This window comes from Cyrtonyx montezumae, unplaced genomic scaffold (assembly GCF_038088225.1).
Source record: "Cyrtonyx montezumae isolate F1298 unplaced genomic scaffold, pur_monq_1.0 scaffold_8, whole genome shotgun sequence".
Lineage (NCBI taxonomy): Eukaryota > Metazoa > Chordata > Aves > Galliformes > Odontophoridae > Cyrtonyx > Cyrtonyx montezumae.
The window spans coordinates 117,832,617-117,854,179 of NW_027072089.1; the positions used below are offsets into that span (position 1 = coordinate 117,832,617).

Genomic DNA, 21,563 nt, shown 5'->3' on the forward strand with positions numbered 1-21,563 from the left:
CTTTCAGGATTTATAAGTCAATTTTTTTTTTTCCTTATTTGTACAACTGCCTTAGTGACAGCTTTAAAGACTTCAAGATCTCTAATAGACACAAGGAGGCATTTACTCTTTTCCCTGTGTGAAGAACAGAAACTGTTTTTACTTTTGTTGTCTCAAAGCTTGCTTCACTGGTTATAAGAGGCCTTTCTGGTTATAAGACTCCAACTGACAACTGCAAATAATATAGATGGCTGTCACAGTGCCTCAATGTCTCTGTTTATGGTTGTAAAGTTAAGCAGAAATAGGGGCAAGTAGTCTTTTTCGGGGTATGACTTGGAGAAGCTGATCACCATGAAGGACGATAATACATGTACATGGCACCAGAGGTGCTACTCCCTGCTGATTTATCTGTTGGGCCAGATGTGTTACACAAACAGAGAACAAAACTTAGAAATGGGGTCGGGCATAAATCAAACTAATAAACTTGTCGATAAGAAAGCAGGATGGACTTCCTGTTGTCCCAGCAAGAGAACCAAACAGATGTCTCTCTTAAACAAAATACCCACAGGAATGGTGAATGGCTCTCCACCTTCAAGGTTTGAAAATTTACAGCAAAACTAACCCTTAGGTTTAATCCTCTCAATAACCAGAGTTTGTACTGTGATGAATATGCATGTGCTATACCTTTAAATATGTATTCATTTCTCTCTTTGAACATCAGCATGTTTGGTGGAGCGATTCCGCATGTACCCAGCACTGTAACGGGGGGAATAGCTGCTTGACATACCTCAACGGTGTGTCGAGTTGCTCGGTTGGTTTCTCGGCACCACTAAACCAAAGACTTTGAAGAAGAGACTTCCCTGAGGGAGAAACCTCTTTGGCAGAACCCCCCCGCACGGTGCCTGCTTGCTGCGCCCCCATGGTGACCAGATGAATTCCTCAGTTCAACGCACTACGTACCTTGCTGGATTCACAGCGGTGATGCTCTCCCTCTCTCTCTCACTTTCTGTCAAGACTTCTTGCTTTCTCACCTCTTTTCTATTGCCCACCTTCCCTTCCCCATATCCCTACCCAACTACCAATTGTAATAAGCTGGTTGGGCTAACATTTGACCCACTGTGTCTTAATCTCGCCATTGGGTATACATATAAAGAACCTTGTCTCCCTCCTTTATTTTGGAGCGTGACACCCTGTCATTCTGCAAAACTTAAATATCAATGTCACAAGCAGCAAAAGGGATGGTCACTAGCTGGAGAAAATACACTAGATTTCAACTAAGGGATGATGTCCTTATTTCAGCTGGAACAGAGTTAGTTTTCTTACTAGTCGCTGGTATAGTGCTGTATTTAGGATCAGAATAACATCACACCAACGCTTTAGTAGTTACAGAGCAGTGCTTACACACAGGCCAAGGTCTTTCAACTACTCATGCTGACCTACCAGCAAATAGATGGGGGTGCACAAAGGAGTTGGCAGAAGACAGAACCAGGACTGCTGATCCAGACTGCCCTATACCACAGGGCATCGTGCTCAGCAATAAAACTGAGGGAGGGGGTAGCCAAGGTGGGCAGCTGCTGCTGCTGCTTGGGAGCTGGCTGGGCTTCAATCAGTTGGTGGCATGGAATTGCACTGTGCATCACCATATTTGTGTATTTTTTTATCAGTATTATTTTCCCTTCCTTTTCTGTCCTTCTAAATTATCACAACTCCCATTTTACCTCTCTACTGATGTATTTTCTCATTCTCTCAATCATTCTGTTTAGGAATGAGAGATGGAGTGAGCAAATGGCTTTGTGGTCCTGAGCTGCCTGACTTAAACCACAACAAGCAACAAACACACCAAAACCATCTTGTCTGTAAAGAGATGGAAAAAAGGAAATCTGGCTCATAATAATGCTAATGGCTGGCAAATAAAGCTATAGAAGCAAAAATACAACACAAAACAGTGTTCTACAGATTCTGACTCCAAAAAACAACAAAAAACAAAACAATTGTCATGAAACAGTGCAAGTAATTAAAAAATGCTGCATTCAGTTGTAGCTTTTTAAACCCACAATTATCAAGTCATTATCTTTAACCACGGGGAAAAGAACTTCACTGTGCAATGTCTGAGCAGTGGCATGGATCAATTTGAGTATGCTCCAAAATAATGCTGAACTCTTCAACAGTCCTGGCAAGTTTATTTTCTAGCAGAAGTTAACACTAATGTGCATAGACTAGTGAAGCACACAAATTTAAACTCAGCTTACTAAACATTTTCAAACAGGGATTCAGATAAAGCACAGTAAATCATTTCCAATCAAGTCTTGAGATTCAATAATTAAAAAAAAAACTGGGCAAAAACTCTTGATTTCATCTCAAGTAAAAGCCCAACATCTGCAAACTCTCAAAGGTTAAGAAAGCTGCTAAGTAGCAACAGCATTTAGAAAAAAAAAATTCCAATTCTCACATTTTCTCAGTATATTAGAGTTCAAATTTTCCTCTTGCTACCGTCAGCTGAAATACTAACTGCCAACTGAGAGCCTAAATTGATCAGATTAATATTACTTTTTAAAATGGTTAATGGAACGTTACATGTACATACAAACTGTGCACAATTTATCAAGTACATACAAATGAGCAAATACACTAAAAGGATTCATCAACTAACGCTGATGAAAAAGATGGATTTGCACTGCAGTTCTAAACTAAACCACACTTTTAATGGATGTCAATTAGTTCCAAATACCATTTTAACAACCATCCTAAAAGAGACACGTCTTTTTTTTAAGTTGAAAAACAAAAGAAGTGTTTTCTACTGTGGAGCCGTAACACAGCTTGTACATTAAATCAGACAGCATAGAAAGCATCTGATTAAAAAAAACCTAACAGCAATTTTTTCCAAGGCTTTATTTTACTGAAGTATTATCCTTCTATCTCAGACAATTAATTCTTTATTTCGTTTAAGGACCTTTAAAACTTTGAGGTGTAAAGAGCTTCAATTTATTATCATGTCCCTTTCCTTCCAGTGCCTTAGGTAGTATGACTACCTTGGGATTGGAAGGATAACATGGAAAAGATAGTACTTGCAACAGAAACAGTAGTTTTCAGTTATTAGAGTTACTGCACCTGGGATCAAGTCAGCATGAAGTGCACCATCTACCTCTTTCACCTGAAACTATGTCATTAAAAAAAAAAAACCACCACCAACATTTTAAATGCTTAGCTGAAAATGCATGCTTTTCTTCCTTAACATTCATAGAATTCTGAATTTTGGACCTTTGGACTATGAGAGAACCTCTTCTCAATCAGTGTTCATGAAGTGCCCATGTTTATGTATTTGTTATTATTCTGTCACTCCACATCAGCCATTTCCTTGAATGCTGCTTGCACTAAGCAATAAAACTATATGAGAGTAAAGCCCATGAATTTAATAAATATATGAAAGTCAAGAAGTTGAAATTCTCTTAACATTTACTCTTCCACAAAATCCATCCATGTATTGTGACTGCAGTTGTCTACTGACTGTAATTTCATAGAGAAAACTAATTTTGTTTCCTGATTTTAAGTCCACCATACACTGCCACTAGCTTATTTTTATGCATTATCATTAAAATGAAATTACAAACATTTTAAAATGCTAGCATTAAAACAAGTGTTCTGAAATGTATGCCACAGGGGGAAAAAAAGAAGACAGAATTAATTCTCTCCAAGGATAACTTTTTGCCAGTCAAACTGAATGTCTGCATATGCTAATAACAGCCACGTATATACTGAACTCTGATCTAATTATAAAGCTCAGGGAAGCATGAACTTAGGCAAACTGTAGGTTTTCAAAAATAAACTCCGTGAGATAACGATATTTTAAATATGTTACATTCAATCCTTAACTGGATCAGGAGTTCAGGATAAAGACATCAAGAGTGCACAATAAATTGAGAAGACTATTTGTATTTAATAAGGGAGAATGCTAGTATGCATAATGAATGTTTATACCAGATTTAAGCAGACCAACATAAACACCAAAATTAAAGCATATGGAGACTACACTACTGCTTTTAGCAAGTTAGGTTTTATTTTCCATCATACCCAGCACTGTAAAGGAAAAAAAACAGAGGCGATGGAAAAGTAACAACCAAAAAAAAGTGGAACTTCTCTTTCTTATTTAATTCTTAGCAAGTAACAAAAAAGCAATAGCTGGCAAGTGTACTACCTACAGTTATGTCATATCCTATGATATGCATCAGACATTCTTTTCAGACACACTGCAATCAATATGTCAAGTTGTCTGACATCACAGTTGGGGGTGTCCTGCCATTAGAAGACCTTACCACAAAAGCATTTATTCAAAGTGACAGATTACTCTCTAAGGATTTTTTTTTTTTTTTGTAAAAAGAAATGAGAATTATTTATATGCAGAAGTAAACATACAGTAACTGTGGAACTACAAATTCAAAGGATATTTTTTTTCTAGCAATATAAGCTGTTTTTTTCCCCCTTAGGATTGATATGTGAAATAAGCACAAATGTAGTTGATGAACATGATAATTTGCAGGCTGAACTTACATTCTCTATGGACAAAAAATGTCAAGTGTAAAACTGGATATTACTACATACATGTATACTGCTTGCATAGGCCATGGGGTAGGTATAGACTTATGTCATTTTTTTCCTAGTTATTTGCTCCTCAAAGGCTAAGGAATTATTGCCATCAGTCTTTCTGATGCAAACAAGTCATGCAGGCCACATATATAATACAAACAACACACAAAGGGTCACCCTGAATGGAAATAAATTTCTAGCAGTCTCAACATTTGTCAGTAATGCAAGCAGAAGAGTTAATTAAGCACCCACAATTTTATCTCCAAACTAGAATCTCCCTATACATCTTGGCCACATAATGTTTCTCCAGAGCTTTGATAAAGTTATTGGGAGCAAGTTATCACTCTTCTTTCCTATGGGAGACATCATGCAATTAACACAAGAGTGCGAATCAAAAGGAATACAAATTACTGAACAGGCAAATACTATACCAGGTATTTTCATGCCTGCACCAAATATTCAGGTGCATGTGTAATGACAGCATAGACAGAGGGAAGCTAGCTGTGCTAGAAAAGCCAAACTACATGGAGCAAGAGCAAAATGAGATCTGGACTGTCACAGGAGTTCAAGAGCTACAGTACCTCTTCAACACGGAGCAGTAAGCATCTTAAAATGAGGACTGAACTCCACCCACTGTTTACTGATTGGCATTAAGTAAAGAACTGAATCACAAATCGGTACATGAAAAATACTGTTTCGAAACCATTTTTCATGTGTGAAAACAAAAGAGAAATAGCAGATAAGCAGATAATGAAATAGCATTTCCTACACGAAAAGCCATGGACCAACGAACAACTCCAGCAAATTCTAGAAGGGTATAAATTACAGATTATATAAATATCTTTTACACCTTGAAGAACGAAGGTCTAATCCTTGAAGTTAAAATAAGGTAAAGTAGCCTATCTTATTTAAATAAAGAGAAGCCACAAATGGTACAGGGTAACAGAAATAAGAAGTTTTAATTAAGAAGAGAACTAAGTAGTCAAAAATACAGAACTTTAATTTTCAACAAAATGAGTATGCCTGTCTCACTAAGTACTTCACTTGCCATCCTCAAGAGCAAAAACATAATACAGCCTCACCTTTCTTGTAAGGCTGTTAAAATTCCACATGCTCATCTCAGGAAGCGATCATTTAAAAATTGGTGAAAACTTGACTATAAAAAGAGAACCATGTTTTCCTCCCCTTTGAGATCACCCTTTGACTTACCAATACATCAATAAATCACATGAAATTTGTCACAAACAAGTTAATACTTCAGAACAGTATTCATAGAAAATGTCACATAATTTCACTTGACTCCTCCCTCTATATACTGTAGGAAAGATCTCCTATATTTAGTATAAATGTGCACTAGATTTCAAAGCAACTAGCAAATCAGCAATTCAAGTATACTTTAGCTTTAAAATTGTCAGTGAAAATTATGAGGTCAAGACTAGTTGTTAAGTGCCACATCCAATTCTTCTCTACTTTCTTGGTACAGCAAAAATACATGCAAAGTCCCTTTCTTTTAGGAGACCTCCTATTCTTGTGATCTTCTATCCCACTGTGCAATCAAATTTGTATACTGAAAAAGGTAAGACAATTTCACCTGATATTAAATCCCAAAGCTTTGAAAATACAATCTATAGTCAGATGCATTGCAAAATGCCACTAATTCCACTGAAATATGCAGACCATGACCTATCCTGTACTTGCTTGTATTAGTTTTCCTAAAATAGATGAATGCAGTACTACAAAGAAACCATGTGGCACTAAAAAATATTACTCACCAGTTCAAAGGCTTAATTTTTTTTGAAGCAAGTCAAAATTCTATTAAAAGTGAAGCTTACGCTTTCCTCATGCATTAAGAATGAAGGAATTGTATTACCTTCATGTACTGTTATTCCACAGTTGTCACACTGGATTATTTCATCAGCATCTTCACTGTTATCTCCAAGACAAACGCAACAAATCAAAATATGGTCCATTTTCTGGGAACTCCAATTTTGGGACTTCTCAAGGATCAATGAGTCCTAATATCAAAAAATGAATGCATACAAATTATGACAGGAACTTCAATTTTATTCCAAACACAAGATCTGTTATATGGTTAATTTTGTGGAAAATAAAACAAATAAAAAAAGCCTTATATACTTCTTGACTGTTGTTGCCAAAACTCTTCATCCACAAAATTAAAAGCTGGTATGGATACAAACTGATCTTCCAACATTTGTAGTTCTGTTAATACTGAAATCATATATTTGACTTAAAATTACATTCTGTAAAAAGGAACACATGCAGAAAGCCATCTAAAAAGGAAAAGAGGGCCACGAAAGAGAAGGCAGCAACCTTCTATATCCTAACATTTAGAAAAGAAGATTCCCTTTGTTGGGAAAAAAATCATAATAAAAAACCAGACAAAATCTTCTTGTATTGCTATATTAAAATCTGAAAATAAAGAGCTAACAAAAGCCTGCCAAGTCTTCACTTAAATAAAGTATGACAATTTACTGACTCATTTGTTTTATTTTGTTATATGCAAAATTATATGCCTTTATGCAAAACTGTTTGATATATTAAAACAATTTATTTTCTTCTTATAGGATAAGCACAATAAAAGACCATCACTCATTTTAGCAACCTTTAAATGTACTACACCACTCAAACAATTTCCTCTTAACAAGGAATTTCTTTAAGCAAACAGAGCAGTGTCTCACAAACCAGATAAAGTTGGATGCAAATTCCCACTTCTTCCACAAACACCATCTTCTCAGCTTCTTATTATTTCAAGCACAAGGTATACTGACTGCCTCTTACACAAAATTTTCATGACTTACATAAATTTTCTTTCCTACACTAAAAGCAAAGAGAGCTTAAGCTACCTTCACTAGTGTACTCCATGTAGACTTACATGGACTAGAAACACTGCTGAAAGAAAAAATAAATAAATAGTACTTTCAGAGCACAGGCTGATAATTCAAGGCTAACTGGCATCCAGTCAATACATTGGAGGCCTGAGTGTTGCAGTGCCTTAGAAAGGGGAAAAAAATTAAGGTGGAAAGCTCCCTTTCAAGTATCTATTTGCACTCCATTCCCCCCCATTTATGAGTTAAAAAAAAAAAAAATAGTACCATTACAATGCTTTTATATCCATAGCAGATAAAAATTACTATGAATGGTAAGTGAAGCAGATATTCTTCCTCAAATATCTTAAATTATTACACTAATATATGCAATTATTATTCTATGGTAGTCTGTCAATCTGATACAGCATTTCTCTGCTCCGCTCAAAGTTTTCAATGAAGCCTTTCTCTACTTTTCTGTTTATCCAGAGCAGGTATTTGGGCTGCGGGAGGGATACATTTGCTTTTTCTAGCTGGCCTCAACTGGCTTATTCCAAATAAAAGTGGCTTGTTACAAAATTACTGAGGCAGGAAAGTTAAAAGATACTTGTATCTTTGGAACCTCTCATCTATTTTCTCTAAAGAGAACAAAGATGACCTAGAAAATACAAACCAAAAAATTCCACCTCCTCTAGAGGAGGAAAAGAGAAAGATAACATAACTGCTCATAAAATCATGCTTTTCCCCTACAGAGTACAGACTTCCTGAGCATTTCTTCCAACATCTTTCTTTTAGGAGGAAACTATGACGTACTTTTGATTCAAGCAAGAAACTCACGTCTCACCATTATTCATAGTAAACACACACTTCAGACAGGGAAACAGTAGTACCTACTCCCTAACTTTGTCAGATTCGGTAGAACCTGCTTGTTGGAGGCCTCTCACATGCCTACAGAAAGCTTTTTCTACAATACCTTTGACTTGAACTGTTACCTGGCTTAATTAACATAAACTTAAAAATAATTTTGTGATCTCTGCTGTCACAGAAGTCCGAAGTCTGGTAACCGAAAAAGAAACCCATTATAGTAAATGTAAAGTTACACTGTTAAGAAATAATAAAAAAAAATAGAAAATAAAAATAAACTGAGCAAAATTAAAAAAAAAAAGTGATGGAAGAGGTCATCACATTTGAATCTAGTTAGGATTCACAGCCATGTTGCTTTACATTACATGAAGATGGCCAACAGGTCAAATGCAGATCAGAGTAACTTTGTTTTCCGTGCAGGCAGAGAGGTAAACCTGAAGAAAAAGGCAGGAGGTGGGTGCTGCCACCTCCCAAACAATTCCTGTTCCCCATCCAAGGGACAGTAAGGACTTGATTCAAGCTATATACCTACTTATTTATAAACTCAATGAGAACTTCAAAATGATAATTATCACAGCCACCTCACTGGGAACAGAAGAAGCCCATGAAGTGGGAGAAATGTATAAAAACACAAAAGCGTCATTTATCTAATGATGCTTGACCTTACAAAAGAAAGCTACATTTGTCTGCCTCTGCTCAACATAGTAGGCAAGTACGGAGTATTTCATTTCAACACAGGTTAAAATTCTCTCTGTCCACAACTCAAAATACTTTAAATGCAGAAAAATGAAATAAAAACTGCACACGATTCAAAAAAGGAACTGGGCAAAGAATAGAAGAACACATACTAAGGACTCTAGTACAATATTCAGAGTCAACTGCCTGAACATTCTTTCACACCGTAATTATGTCTTCACATATCTGTTTTTCTAAGAACTTAGCTTCTGCAATGTAATGAGATTTTGCAAGGCAGTATTTTTATTCCACAGTACTGGCAATTATGCTGTTAAAAATACAGTTGGATATTAATCTAAAAATGAGTCTAGAATTAAGCCTACGGATACTGTTGCAAGACTCTTCCATAGAAGATCTGTTCACATAAAGCATTCAAGCTTTACAGTTAGAGAATTATAATGTGAACTTCAAAATTTCAAAGTTTGACTTTTATCTTATGATTAATGCCTTAAACTCAAGGAAGAACATATGCATACTAAGAAGCTTCCCACAAGATGCATTTTAAGATCACTCTGAGTTTCTGAAATAGGCTTCATTTTCCAAGTCAATGTAAATTAAGGACATATTCAAGAATATGTCCCTAAGAACCTAGGTTTACATTTTCAATCTGATATGGGAACCAATACTGGAAGGAAATTGTCCATCTCACAAAGATGATCCAGTTCTCATCACTGATATTTGTAAAACCCTTTCAGCTCCTGAGCAAAGACAGTATAGGTAATGACACAAGAATTACACAGGTTCATAACAAAAGAAACTGTAACCTGATCACGATAGAAAGATTTTTATCCCTGTCAAAACCAGCTGCAAAGACAAAACCATATCACAGGCCAGATTAGATGCATAACAACAGAGATCACAATAGATTATGTCTGCAGACATAAGATTAAAAATAATAAGAAAAGTACCCCCAAAAAAATAATAAGAAAAATACCCAAGAAGCATCTATAATAATAAATGACATCTCCAAGCACCACCATTCATTTAGACATAAAGCCAGTTAATATCTACAGAAAAATTAAAAAAAAAACACACTACAACCAAATATTTTTGAACCATTATTTGATTATCTCTTGTTATTAAAACTACACTCCTTGTTTGCAATTATACATATGTATGTATATAAATATATACAGCAACTTCTGGAACAAGACCACCAATTCCACTGATTATTTTGCCTAGCCCTCATTGAAATAAAGCCTAACTGAAGCAGCAAAACTCTGAATTGTTTTACACTTATGATTTATCAAATGTTTCATTAACACTGCAATTGTTTCCTGAAAAAGACATGTAAAATGTACAGTAACTCTTTTTCTTTGCTTAGGATTTTATGACTGGATGAGAAGTTAGACATCCTGACAACCTAGTCTCTTTTAGACGTTATGCCCATGGAAAAATTAAGGCAACTGTAAGGGAAAATAAAGTTTCACTGTTAGAGACTTACTGCACAATTTTCAGATTCTACAATTATAAAATAATGTAATGATTATGTGCCCAAATAATTCTTAGCACTATAAGAAATTACTTTACTTGTGTGCATTATATGCAAAACCAGCATGAATTATCATGATTATCCTTAGATACTAAAACCAACTGTGCATATTTATTTACTTAGAACTCTTCTATCAATGAACTTAGCATTCAGGCTTTGATGTTTATGACAAAGAAGAGCTGAGATAAAGAATAATCTATTATCTAGCTATTATGAGAACATGACAGATGTTATAAAAATTAGAAACACTACAGATGTGACACATCTTGCTTAAAGCATACCTACACATCTGTTACACGCTGACCCACAGATCAGACCTTGTATTTGCTTCAGAATTAATCCAATCCCACTTCCCATTAAAGCCAAGAGAACTCTGTCTATTGACTTTAATGGCAATGGATTGGCCAAATGGTCCAAGCAAGTCTATTTAATAGGCAGTGAGTGCTTATTTAGTCTAATTTTGCCACCTTGTTTATTCCTCTAAACACAATGGCAGCCAATCAGTTTAACTTCAAATTAACAGAACAGCACTGGGGAGTAGTTTCCATCTCTCAACAGATATATTATAGAAAGTTGGTTGCACTACCTCGTTGCTCTTGCTTTGTGAAAGAGCCAGGCTATCATTTGTCAGTTCCTCATCATCTGCATTATTTCTGTTAAGAACTTTACTCTTCTTCTTCTTGGATCCTCCATCACTAGCCGTGCTGCTATTATCTTCTTCGTTACCTTCCTCATCATTGTCATCCTCATCGCTTCCACTCCCATCATCTTCATCATCCTCATTATCTCCATCACTCCCTTCTTTTCGCAGTGCATTTTTTCCTTTTTTCTTCTCTGGAGTAGGCCGCCAGTCATTGTCATCTTCACTATCATAATCATCCATATCATTTAGTTCTTCCATCGATACAAAGTCCAGTAAAGGTCGGTTCCTGCGCAAATTCCACTTTTTTGGTTCACTCGCTTGTTCATCAGCCACAGGATCAGTTTCAGTTGCTTTCTCTTTTTCTTTCTTCTTTTTTGGCTTTTCTTCTTCATCTTCTTGCTCCTTCTTTTCAGTTTTAATTACCTCTTTGTCTGCTGTTGGCACTTGTTCTTCGGTGGAGCTCTTTGACTGTTGCTCTTCTACTTTCTCTTCTGCTGGTTCCTCCTCCAATATATTTTCTTCTGATTCAGTACAGGAACCTTCTCCACTGTCCTTTGATGCATCTTCACTTCCATGACCACTTCCTTCAGAATCTGTTGAGCATATGAAAATTTAAAAAGAAGTTCCGACACAAATGTACCCCCAAAAATAAAATCCGTTGAAGCAAGCTGCTAAACAAAAAAAAAAAAAAATGATGCATGTTCCTCCCTTATAAGGAAATCCACCTGTTTTTTTAATTGGTGTCCAAATACTGCTATTTCAAGTGGTATGTTGATAATCTGTTACATATGAGCACATTTTAAAATGGCAAAAAAGATGGTAAAATTTATTAAATGAGCATTAAACTTGAACTGCAGCTCATTTTGACAGTAAGTAAAGTGAAGTGTCATCTCAATGAAAGATTATTCAGGTTTTAATTGAGATTTTATTTTAATTGAGATGCTTTCTAAATGTTAAAATTTAGAAAAAAGAAGAGTTTATATAACAACTAATAAAAATATAGCTAATCCTATACTCTCATTACTGGAACAGGTTTATTTCAATGGTTTGGGGTTTCCTTCAATATTTCTTATAATCATATACAAACTGCTTCATTCAGCATTAAGTCTCTGCACAACAGTGCTTAAATTCTAAATCTGGACCACCCACACGATATTTTTCTGGGTGCATGAATTCACACAAGCCAATCTGTAAATGATCAAGGAACAAAGGAGGATTTATATGTAAAAGAAAAAAAGTCACAAAAATAAAAGCATCTGTAATACAAAATACACAAGAACTATTGAAAAAGATAAGTAAACTTGTTAAATGTTACAAAGATCATCCTCCTTGGCTGTCCTCTACCTTACAGCTTCCTACTGTAATACTTGTTTTAATGCAGAAAAACCCAAGAATAATTTAAAAATATATATGCATTTTCTTGATCCAATGTATGGATCAATTGTGCAATGACTATAGTTTTCAGTTTGTTCACAATCTTTCTCAACCCCTCATTGCACTGCCAGATGTTATTAAATAGATGGGGAGAAGAAACATTTGGTTATATGAACATGAAAAAATATATATCTGTATTCCCTTTACTTACCACACACAAAAAACACTAATTTTATCACCTTACCAAGAGAATTTCTGTGCATAAGCACCACTTTATAAAGCCAAACAAAGAAACAGTGGAGCCAATACACTTTCTAAGGTATGTACACTTTGAGATCATGCTGCACATTTCACACATGATGTTTATTCCCATCCATAGAATATGACTGACCAGTAACTCAGCTGTGACATGAATATATTAGCCAATTTTGGTTTTAAGTGTATACTTATATTTGGAAGTGGGAAGAATCTGACGAGGAGATTATGCAATTCTCAACAAGAGAAAGGACATCAGTTGGTACCACTACTGATCAGAACACTAATACTACCAGGTGAACGACAGTCCCCTTACAAGCTGATAAAAAGGGAGTCTTAATGAATGACTTTTACTCAGAGTAATTTAGTAGTTCCCTACCCTACAAGCTTTAACAATGGTAACTGAAGTACAAGAATAACTAAATCAGATTTTGAAATAGTGAATTTAGAGTGCCCAAGAAAGAAAAATAAGGTTAACTAATACGCAATATAGCAAATAATTCTTACATCATGATAGCTTTCTCTAGATTCCTATTTGCCAGATCTCATGACCACTTTAGAGGTAACTCAAAGTTAAACTATTACACTAGACATTTATGTTACAGATTAAATGCTAACTGTATGCTTGATAGCAAACTGTATTTTTATATTACAGTCTCTGACTGACAGTACACCAAAATAGTATAGAGTTTTGCAATGTTAAGAGTATTTTCAGAAGTTTCTATTGCCTTATACCAAAACAATAATTTGAGATTTATGGACATTTCAATTGTGTGGCTGTATTTCTGAACATGCTTAGATTTCTTCTGAATTCAAGCTTTCACTTCACTTTGGGGTAGAATTTTGGTCTGAGGATCATTTCCCTTATAAAAAGGCACAATTAACCAGCAGTGAATTCTGTACATCCATACTGCTATATTAAGAATATTCTCTAGCTGCTATATGCCGTACAAACAATATAAACCAGTAAACAAATAATCCTTAGTTTCATACACTTCTCACCTTCAAATTCTCTTTTTTGCCTCCATGTTACATTCTGTATTTTCTATCTGCGCATGCACATACCATAGATACCAATACTAAGGGACATCCCTATTTGAATGCATCTACTGTGATAGGTATTTCTCTAGAAAGAGCTGTTCTGTGATAACAGCTATTTTTGCAGCTGTTCTTCTGTCAGATGCACTTTCAGTTAGAAAGAGGCTATAATGTACAATTTTCTCCTTGAAAGAAATTCTTAAAGAATGGCTCTTTCAAATAGGAAACCATATTATGTCATCTCCTAAGGAAAGAGTCAAGCTACTCTAGGGCCAGATATACTGACAAATAGTGAAGAATACAGAGTTCTGCTGAGAATAAATATTAGAGATAACAGTTAGGAGAAAGGCATTATTTACTTCCATAGAAATTGTAGCTTTAACTGCTGAGCACAGAAGCAAGTCACAATCACACCCACAAGGGGTAACTAAGGAATTCTCCAGCACATAAAATTATGCTCCAGAATTAACATAGGAAAAAGAGTAATGAAGGTAAATAAAAACAGCTTCACATCAGCAGTTTACAAATGCATACTGTGCACAAGACTTCAGAGGAAAGATACTAGAGCAGTTTAAAAACAAACACCAGGATTTCTGTAGGGCCATTTTACAGGCAACTGAACACTGCGCTCTACGATTTACACATTTTAAGAGAATCCATACATACTGAGAGTGTGTGCTATACTACTGGAGTGGAAGGCTACTCACTTAGAGAAGACAGGTTGATTCTTCAACGTAGTATTTAGCTTAACAAACAACTATAAAAAGCAGCTTTAAGGACAAGCTAGCTAAAAGACATTGCAGACTCAGTTGTGGCTTTTACTCTTACATAGGCAAAGCCTAACAAATTTTGATAGTGTAAGAGAAGCATCTGGTGCTTTTTTCTTTTTTTTTTTTTGTCGTCAGCATGCTTCAGGGTACCCTCTTTACATGAGCAATACCAGAACAACAACAACAACAAAAGGGCTACAGGAGAGGTTCATTCTTCTGGAGGTAAAAACAGTTCAATTACCACAACCACTGTCAGTAGCCCCTTAATCTTCTCCGTCACAAGGTGAACAACAAATCCTTTGCATGAAGTTGAGAAATTACCTGGATATCTCAGCTAGAATCACACTTTGCACTGCACCTACAACCCCACAGCCAAGCTGCTCAGATGTGCTTTACCAAACATGGGTAAAAGAAGCTGTATTACCAAAATGTATGAACTAGAAATTAAAATTAATATTGAAGATTCCAAAATACCTTAAGGAAATGTTTAAACTAATGACAAAGCTCTGATATTAATAACTGAATGTAAAAAGTCAGGGAAAACCAGACCATACATGAAAATTTAAATGAACTTTTAAACTGCCATAGGCGGTGTTATGTAAGTGGCAAATTCTTGACCACAGTTATCTATTAGTATAAAATAATAGTTTCAGTATGCTCAAGCTGATAACCCACAAGTATAGTGAAAGCAGGAATGGAAGTGACTTGACAATTCATTTTGAACACCACTTCAAATAAGAGAATCTAGCACAGGTTAGGCTTGCGACACTGGCTTTTCTAAACTACTCTGAAAAAGATGAAGATAAGGTTACTTTAAATATTTAAACCCCAGTAGGCTATTAGCAATTCAATACTGTAATGCTGGCAGTTAAAAAAGTGGAACTGACTGAATGAGCATAGTTAACATAAAGAACAAAAATCACAACCAATTAAGATACCACTGCTCTGAGATGGGAAGTTCATTTCTAAAACAAGAGATAAAAAAAATAGCTAACCACACATGGAGGCTGGGGGACCAGGAAATGAAACCAATTACTCACCCACTATTAAAATTGTTTTAGAAGATGTATTTATTTAATAGGGAAAAAAAAAGAGAGAGGAAGAACAAAGTTGTTTTTAATAAGCAGTTTTCTCACTTCTACACTAACAGGGACATCACAGCATTTCACAGATAACTACTCAAATCTTAAAAGCACTCAAAACTGTAAGCTGCTAACTTTGTGCTGAGTCCATAGACACTGCCTCAATTTAGACTGCTGCAATACAGATGGAATTGGTTACCCCACCTCTTGAATTCAATTGACATTTCCCAGTTTCCAGCATGTTTTTCAACTGTCTTTTAAAGTTAAACTTTACTCATTTGGATGAAGTATTACATGCCCCATGATTTCCCTCAGCAAACTTTCACTGCTAAATATTTCATACAATTAGATTCCAATACAAGCTATTGCATAGTGAACTAGAACATACTTTTTTCCCCAGAAACACCTAGAAGCTTCACATTTTATAAGGGGGACATGATATATAGAGACTAATTCTCTGAGGCACTGTACCAAGTAGATGGCTGACAGTTGAAACATCCCATCCTCAATGAGAAGTGGACACACTGCAAACAAACCATCCCACCAAGTTAATAAAGCTCAGAAGAACATTCTCTACACCACACAAAATATGCAAGAAATGGGCATACACACAAAAAAATAAGAAAAAATAGAAGGAGATGCAAGAGAAAGCAAAGTAGAAGCGTTAAGTAGCTAAACAGGAGACCGCAAATACAAATTTGCATCCTGTCTCAAGACTTCATTGTCTTCATCAAGACAAACTGAACGAGTACAATGCTGTGAACCAGCCATGGTTCTGTAAGGGCAGACTGCAAAGATAGGGCACATAGGTCACAGCAGGAGAAAAAGAAAAACAATGTTACCTCATCATAAAACCCCTGCCCAAGTTGCCACAATGAAAGCCTTGATGATTGTTAGGAAACACTGCGAGGAACAGAAATCTCAGCATTTCCAAAGAAAACACAAGTTCAAAACACCAGTCAGTCACTCCAAAGTACCACTTCGAGTGGTAGATACATATAGGGATACCATATCTCACTTGGGATGAAGATAACCCAAAAGAACGTAACATCCATATTTCTCATCTTCTCAAATGGGAAAAAGCCCTTGGCAATTCCACTCAGAACTACACTCTAACACTGCAAAGTCTTAAAAATAGATTACAATAATTAAGATTGTGCAATTACTTGACAATTTACCTAACGATTAGCTCTGCAGTATTTTCTTTCTTGTCCTGTCTGCTAGAACATCCTACAAGACCATCCTGAACAACAGAACTCTTAGTGTCTTCATCAATATTTCAGCTGTGTTTATAGCATCTGCAATTTTACATTTTACAAACATTTTTATATGACATTATCTTGCATAGGAAAGAAACAGTGGAGGAGGAAACAAATTATAGAAAGAAAAGTATTTGCAACTTTTGATTTCCAAGTGTTTCAGAATACCCAATAGATGCATTTATATAAATCTTCACATGATTTAAACAGAGCTCCTATTGATCTCAATTAGGATAAGAGTCCATAGTATTTCTGCAAGTCAGGCTCCACTCTCAACACCAAAAAAAACCCAACCTGAAACATTTACAAATGCCCCAGAAACGAAGGTCCAGGTGACTAGTAGCAATAGCAACAGAATTCAGCTCTTTGAGGCTGAATTCAACTATACTTTTCTTAGTTGCACTGAGAAAGAGGTCTTTTAAATTCACATATCATGCTTGTTCGGGGACCAACTTTAGAAATAATTAATGAAGAAACAGTGAAAGAGGAGCTAGAAAAAAATTACTTAGCATTAAAATAATACAAAGCCAACAGGCCCGAAATTATTTCCATTGAATAACTTTACAATAACAGCTCTGAAACCAATTCCCTTGAACAGATGTTATAATTTTTCTTTAGAGTTATAAAGTCAATAATTGCCTGTTGGTGCGACCTAAATCCAAAAGAAAATACTGTAAGTAAGGAGCACATTTCCTATTGAAAATTTTGTAGTGAAAATGGATGGTGAGCTATTAGAAATACCTCCTGTAATGAAAAAGTCACTGAGACATCAGGATTCTGAATACAAAAATTCAGAAATTATAATTGCTTCCTATAAATACTAAGCATCAATTTATCAAATCCTTACTGCATCACTTATTCCCAGAAATCTGATAGAACATGCATAGAAATTTTAATGTGCAGGGTTCAGTCCTCCTAGACTTGCACACTATCATCTACTCCCACATATCACTTAACATTCTTAAGCTCATACATATGGATGCAACAAAATCAGCAGGGAGTAAACAACTTCAGAACTATTTTAATTCAATGTTTAGATAGCCCTTGAACCTTCAGCTGTCAAATATGCATCTTCTTTAATTTTAAAATTGCTTCTTATAGCTGCATTTATGAAACAAATAAAACATGCAATGCAGAGCGGAAGAATTATCATAGATAATGAATCTTTCTGAGCCATAAGCAGATTTAATGGTCATCTTCAATGGAGAAAGACCACCTACACCTTTGAATATTCCTGTCTGTAAGCAAAATGTACAATGAAATTCTGAACTCAATCAACCACTAAATACTGTATGCATACAGACCCTGATTTGCAACAGGCTGAACATGGAGCCTACTGAGAGAAGGAAAATGTCAACAACACTGACTATTGGAGAGCTACATATCATGCTTTGAAGGCTAAACACCAGAGGACAAAAGGAAAATCTCTTGTCTATCAGAATCCTACCAGCAGCAATCCAGAATTTGTCTAGTACGTGTTTTCATACACCAATCTTTTCTTTCCTACACATATATACATATAAACTTTGAAATGGTCAGTTTTATTTATCTAAGTAACTTTCTTTCAGTACTTAATCCATTCAGAGTAAACAGAAGAAGTACAAACAAATGTAAGAGTATTTTATACCAGCCTCATTTAAAATCACCATAGATGCCCTATTTCAAATATCTTCCAGATATCCTAATGAACTGTACGACAGGAACAACTTCTCATTCAGTTTAAAAAGCTGTATGTTTAATGACATCCGACATCCCAAAATCCCAGCTTCTCCAAACCCTCATAAAACTTTCCTTCCACACTAAAGAAAATCTTTGAGAAAAAAAAAGTGTAAAATGTCAAGCAACCCTGTTTCTAAAACATTTTCACTTAACGTTATTAAGCAAAATGAAGCTACACAAGATATACAGGCACAAAGAGTAACTAGTGGGGTTTTTCCACTAGTTTTTCAGTTGTGTCCATTCAATGAGGCATTAAACAAGATTCAACTTCCTCAAAATGCAACTGAAGTTGAAGTACACTCAGAGTTGGACACTGTTCCCCCATGTTGAAAGTTCAAGAGGGCATCAACCACAAAATAGTCCTCTCCATTCAGACAAAGGTGAAACAGAAAACTTTCATTACTTTCAAGTAAGGAATAGTTGCTTTCTAATCAAACAATATATTGTTCTGGATTACATGTCCATGTTCCACACTAATTCCAACACTCTTTTTCCCTTACACACAGTCCTCATCACTATTGCAAAAGAGCGATTTTATTCGGGAACTAAAGGAGGGATTAAAAAATCCCAAAGCAGAACTAAAGAGGTAAACAAAAAAGCTTCCAAAACTTTATACAGAACTGGTTCTGTAGAAATGATCACTAAGGCTTTTTTAAGTTCATTAATATAGAAGATCTTCGTAGATGATTAAAAGAAAAGTCTTTACATGGAGATGGGAAATGTTTTTGTAAGCAAAAGTCCATGAAAACATAGATCAGTGTCTCCAGTGCAAGAAGAAAGTACTGTTATTTGACAAGGTGTCATAATGCTTCCCTTACAACTTACATACACTGCTTTTCTTTGCTATTTCTCTGAGCATGACGTAAAACAGCTAGCATGCAGCTTTTAACAAACACGGTCCTGCCCCTTTTCTCCATCTCCTCTCTCTCCAGAAGAGCTGAATTTACACAGAAACAGAAAGTAGAAAAGATGCTGAGTATGTTCACTTCAAATATAGGAAGGCATAGAAAAAAGCACTGTATGAAAACATTCCAAGGCAAGGACATCCTTTTGGTATTAAATGCTTACACCTTTATGCACAACTATCACAGAGTATACTCTAAATCTGTTGTAAAAAATATTAGCAATAATAATAAGGAATAAAAACTTGAAGAGATTGTCTCTCTGTTTAAGATTTCCACTCAGAGTGCAATTAACCTTGAGAAATCAGGCAGGTTTCTCAGTCCTCAACAAATTCCTATCCAGACTCACTCAAAACAAAATGGCTTTATAGCAGTTACTCCCATACAGAAGAAACTAGTTTCCAAAATTGTGTTTAGACTGAAGAAATAAATAGCAATACACATAGCCATGACATTCAGTGCAGAAGGCACTGGAACGCTTCTCCCAAAACTTATTTGATAACTGAGTTTTCCACTGGGAAAATTTCCTTTCAACCAAAGCACAGTATGTTTTACTTGATCAGCTGTTTCCTATCTGCAGCACGGAATCTCCAGTTATCCAACTGAAGCACTTCCAGCAGCTCAAGTCCCAGCAGCTCGCTAATACCGCTCTACCTCCTGCATGACATCAAACCGTAGAACAAAAATGAGGTAATTCAACAGAGGCGATGAGGAAACATATTTACCTGAAGCATCTCCAACTTTAAAATCACTGTCATCAGAGCTATCATAATCTAAAGCTTCCAGCAGGGAAGCCGCCAGAGGCTTCACTTGTCTCCTCTTCGAGCTGCGGTCCACTGCAGAAAGAAGCACAGTACTCCTATTAGACGGCACAGCGAATACCCAGCGCGGTTAGACGTGCGGCGTTAACGCGACGGGGCAGCCCGAGCACAAGTACAGCCGGCACCGGCTCTAGGGGACGGGGGAACCAACCCCTACAGCCCGAGCACGGCACCGCGGGCACCGGTACCACCACCACCCCCGGGCCCGGGCTGGCGGAGGGAGCCGCTCCCCTGCAGCTCCTCCAGGCGTTCCGCGATGCAGCGCCGGAGGCACGGCGGGGCGGAGGGGGGACCGTGACCCGGGCAAGCCCGTCCCAGTCCCGCAGAATGCCTCCACGCTCTCCCCGGGGAAGGGGCGGGAGGAGCCGCTGAGGAGCACTTACTAAAGGCTGCGCAAGTGAGCGGCGGCCAGCGGGAACGCGTCCAGGCGGCGGCAGCGCGGCGCCGCCTCGGCCTCTCGGGTGCGGACCGCCGAACCTCGAGCCCCCTCCCCAGACAATGGGCACGGCGGCGACCCGGATGCAGACCCTCGCCCTCCCGCCGTCGGCACAACGGCGCATGTGCGAAAGCACCGCGTCTGCGCGGAGCGAAGTGAAGGCGAGAAGGAGGCGGGCGCTGCCCGTAGTCCGCCCGGTTGCAGTCCGGAACCTCGCCTCACCTGCGGAGTTGGATACGGGCTGGTACCGATATGTCCCTCAGTTCCCTCGTGTGGAAGGTGGTTTTTATTAAACAGCGGTGCTAAGTACGCGGAGAGCCGCGTGCCTGCAGGACTTGGTGCGGGAGTTGCTGCGGCAGCCTGCATCCTTGGCAATGAAACTGCAGTCAAGTAAATAAGCCAGCAAATAAACCTGATAAAAACTGAGGGGATGTTTTTGCATTGACCTCAAACTCAATTTGTAGTTAGAAAAATGGGGCAGCTTAAACAGCGATCTTGTGATTCAAGGTCTTGAAGATTAAAAGTATAGCAGTGGATTAGTGCAAGTAGGATCTGATAATTGTATGATAAAGGGTGAACAGGGTAGGGTTTGGCAAGCATGCCATGGTGAGATCCTGTGCTCCATTCACTAGGGCTCTGCCATCACCAGCTGAATACAGGCCCCCAGGCTGCTCTGTACTGCAAAGTAAAAATATGTATGTGGAAGAACGTGGGTGTTAGTCTTCTCTGAATACACCACTCCCCATTCTGGTTCTGTTATGTCTACCCAAATCCACTCTCTATCCAGA

The 21,563-nt window shown here is 37.0% G+C and overlaps 1 protein-coding gene across 6 annotated transcripts in view; it reads right to left on the reverse strand.

Annotated features, from left to right (window-relative positions):
• Positions 1 to 20,886, reverse strand: part of PHF14 (PHD finger protein 14) — a 158,391-nt gene extending 137,505 nt beyond the window's left edge. For all 6 annotated transcript variants that reach the window (XM_065752249.1, XM_065752251.1, XM_065752250.1 and 3 more), the window contains exons 1-4: positions 20,723 to 20,886; positions 20,244 to 20,354; positions 11,063 to 11,712; positions 6,431 to 6,575 (exon numbers count right to left, since the gene is read on the reverse strand). In XM_065752249.1, coding sequence (XP_065608321.1) covers positions 6,431 to 6,575; positions 11,063 to 11,712; positions 20,244 to 20,354; position 20,723 — 907 coding nt within the window. In that variant the 5' untranslated portion in view covers positions 20,724 to 20,886. The remainder of the gene's footprint in view (positions 1 to 6,430; positions 6,576 to 11,062; positions 11,713 to 20,243; positions 20,355 to 20,722) is intronic.
• Positions 20,887 to 21,563: the final 677 nt, after the last annotated feature.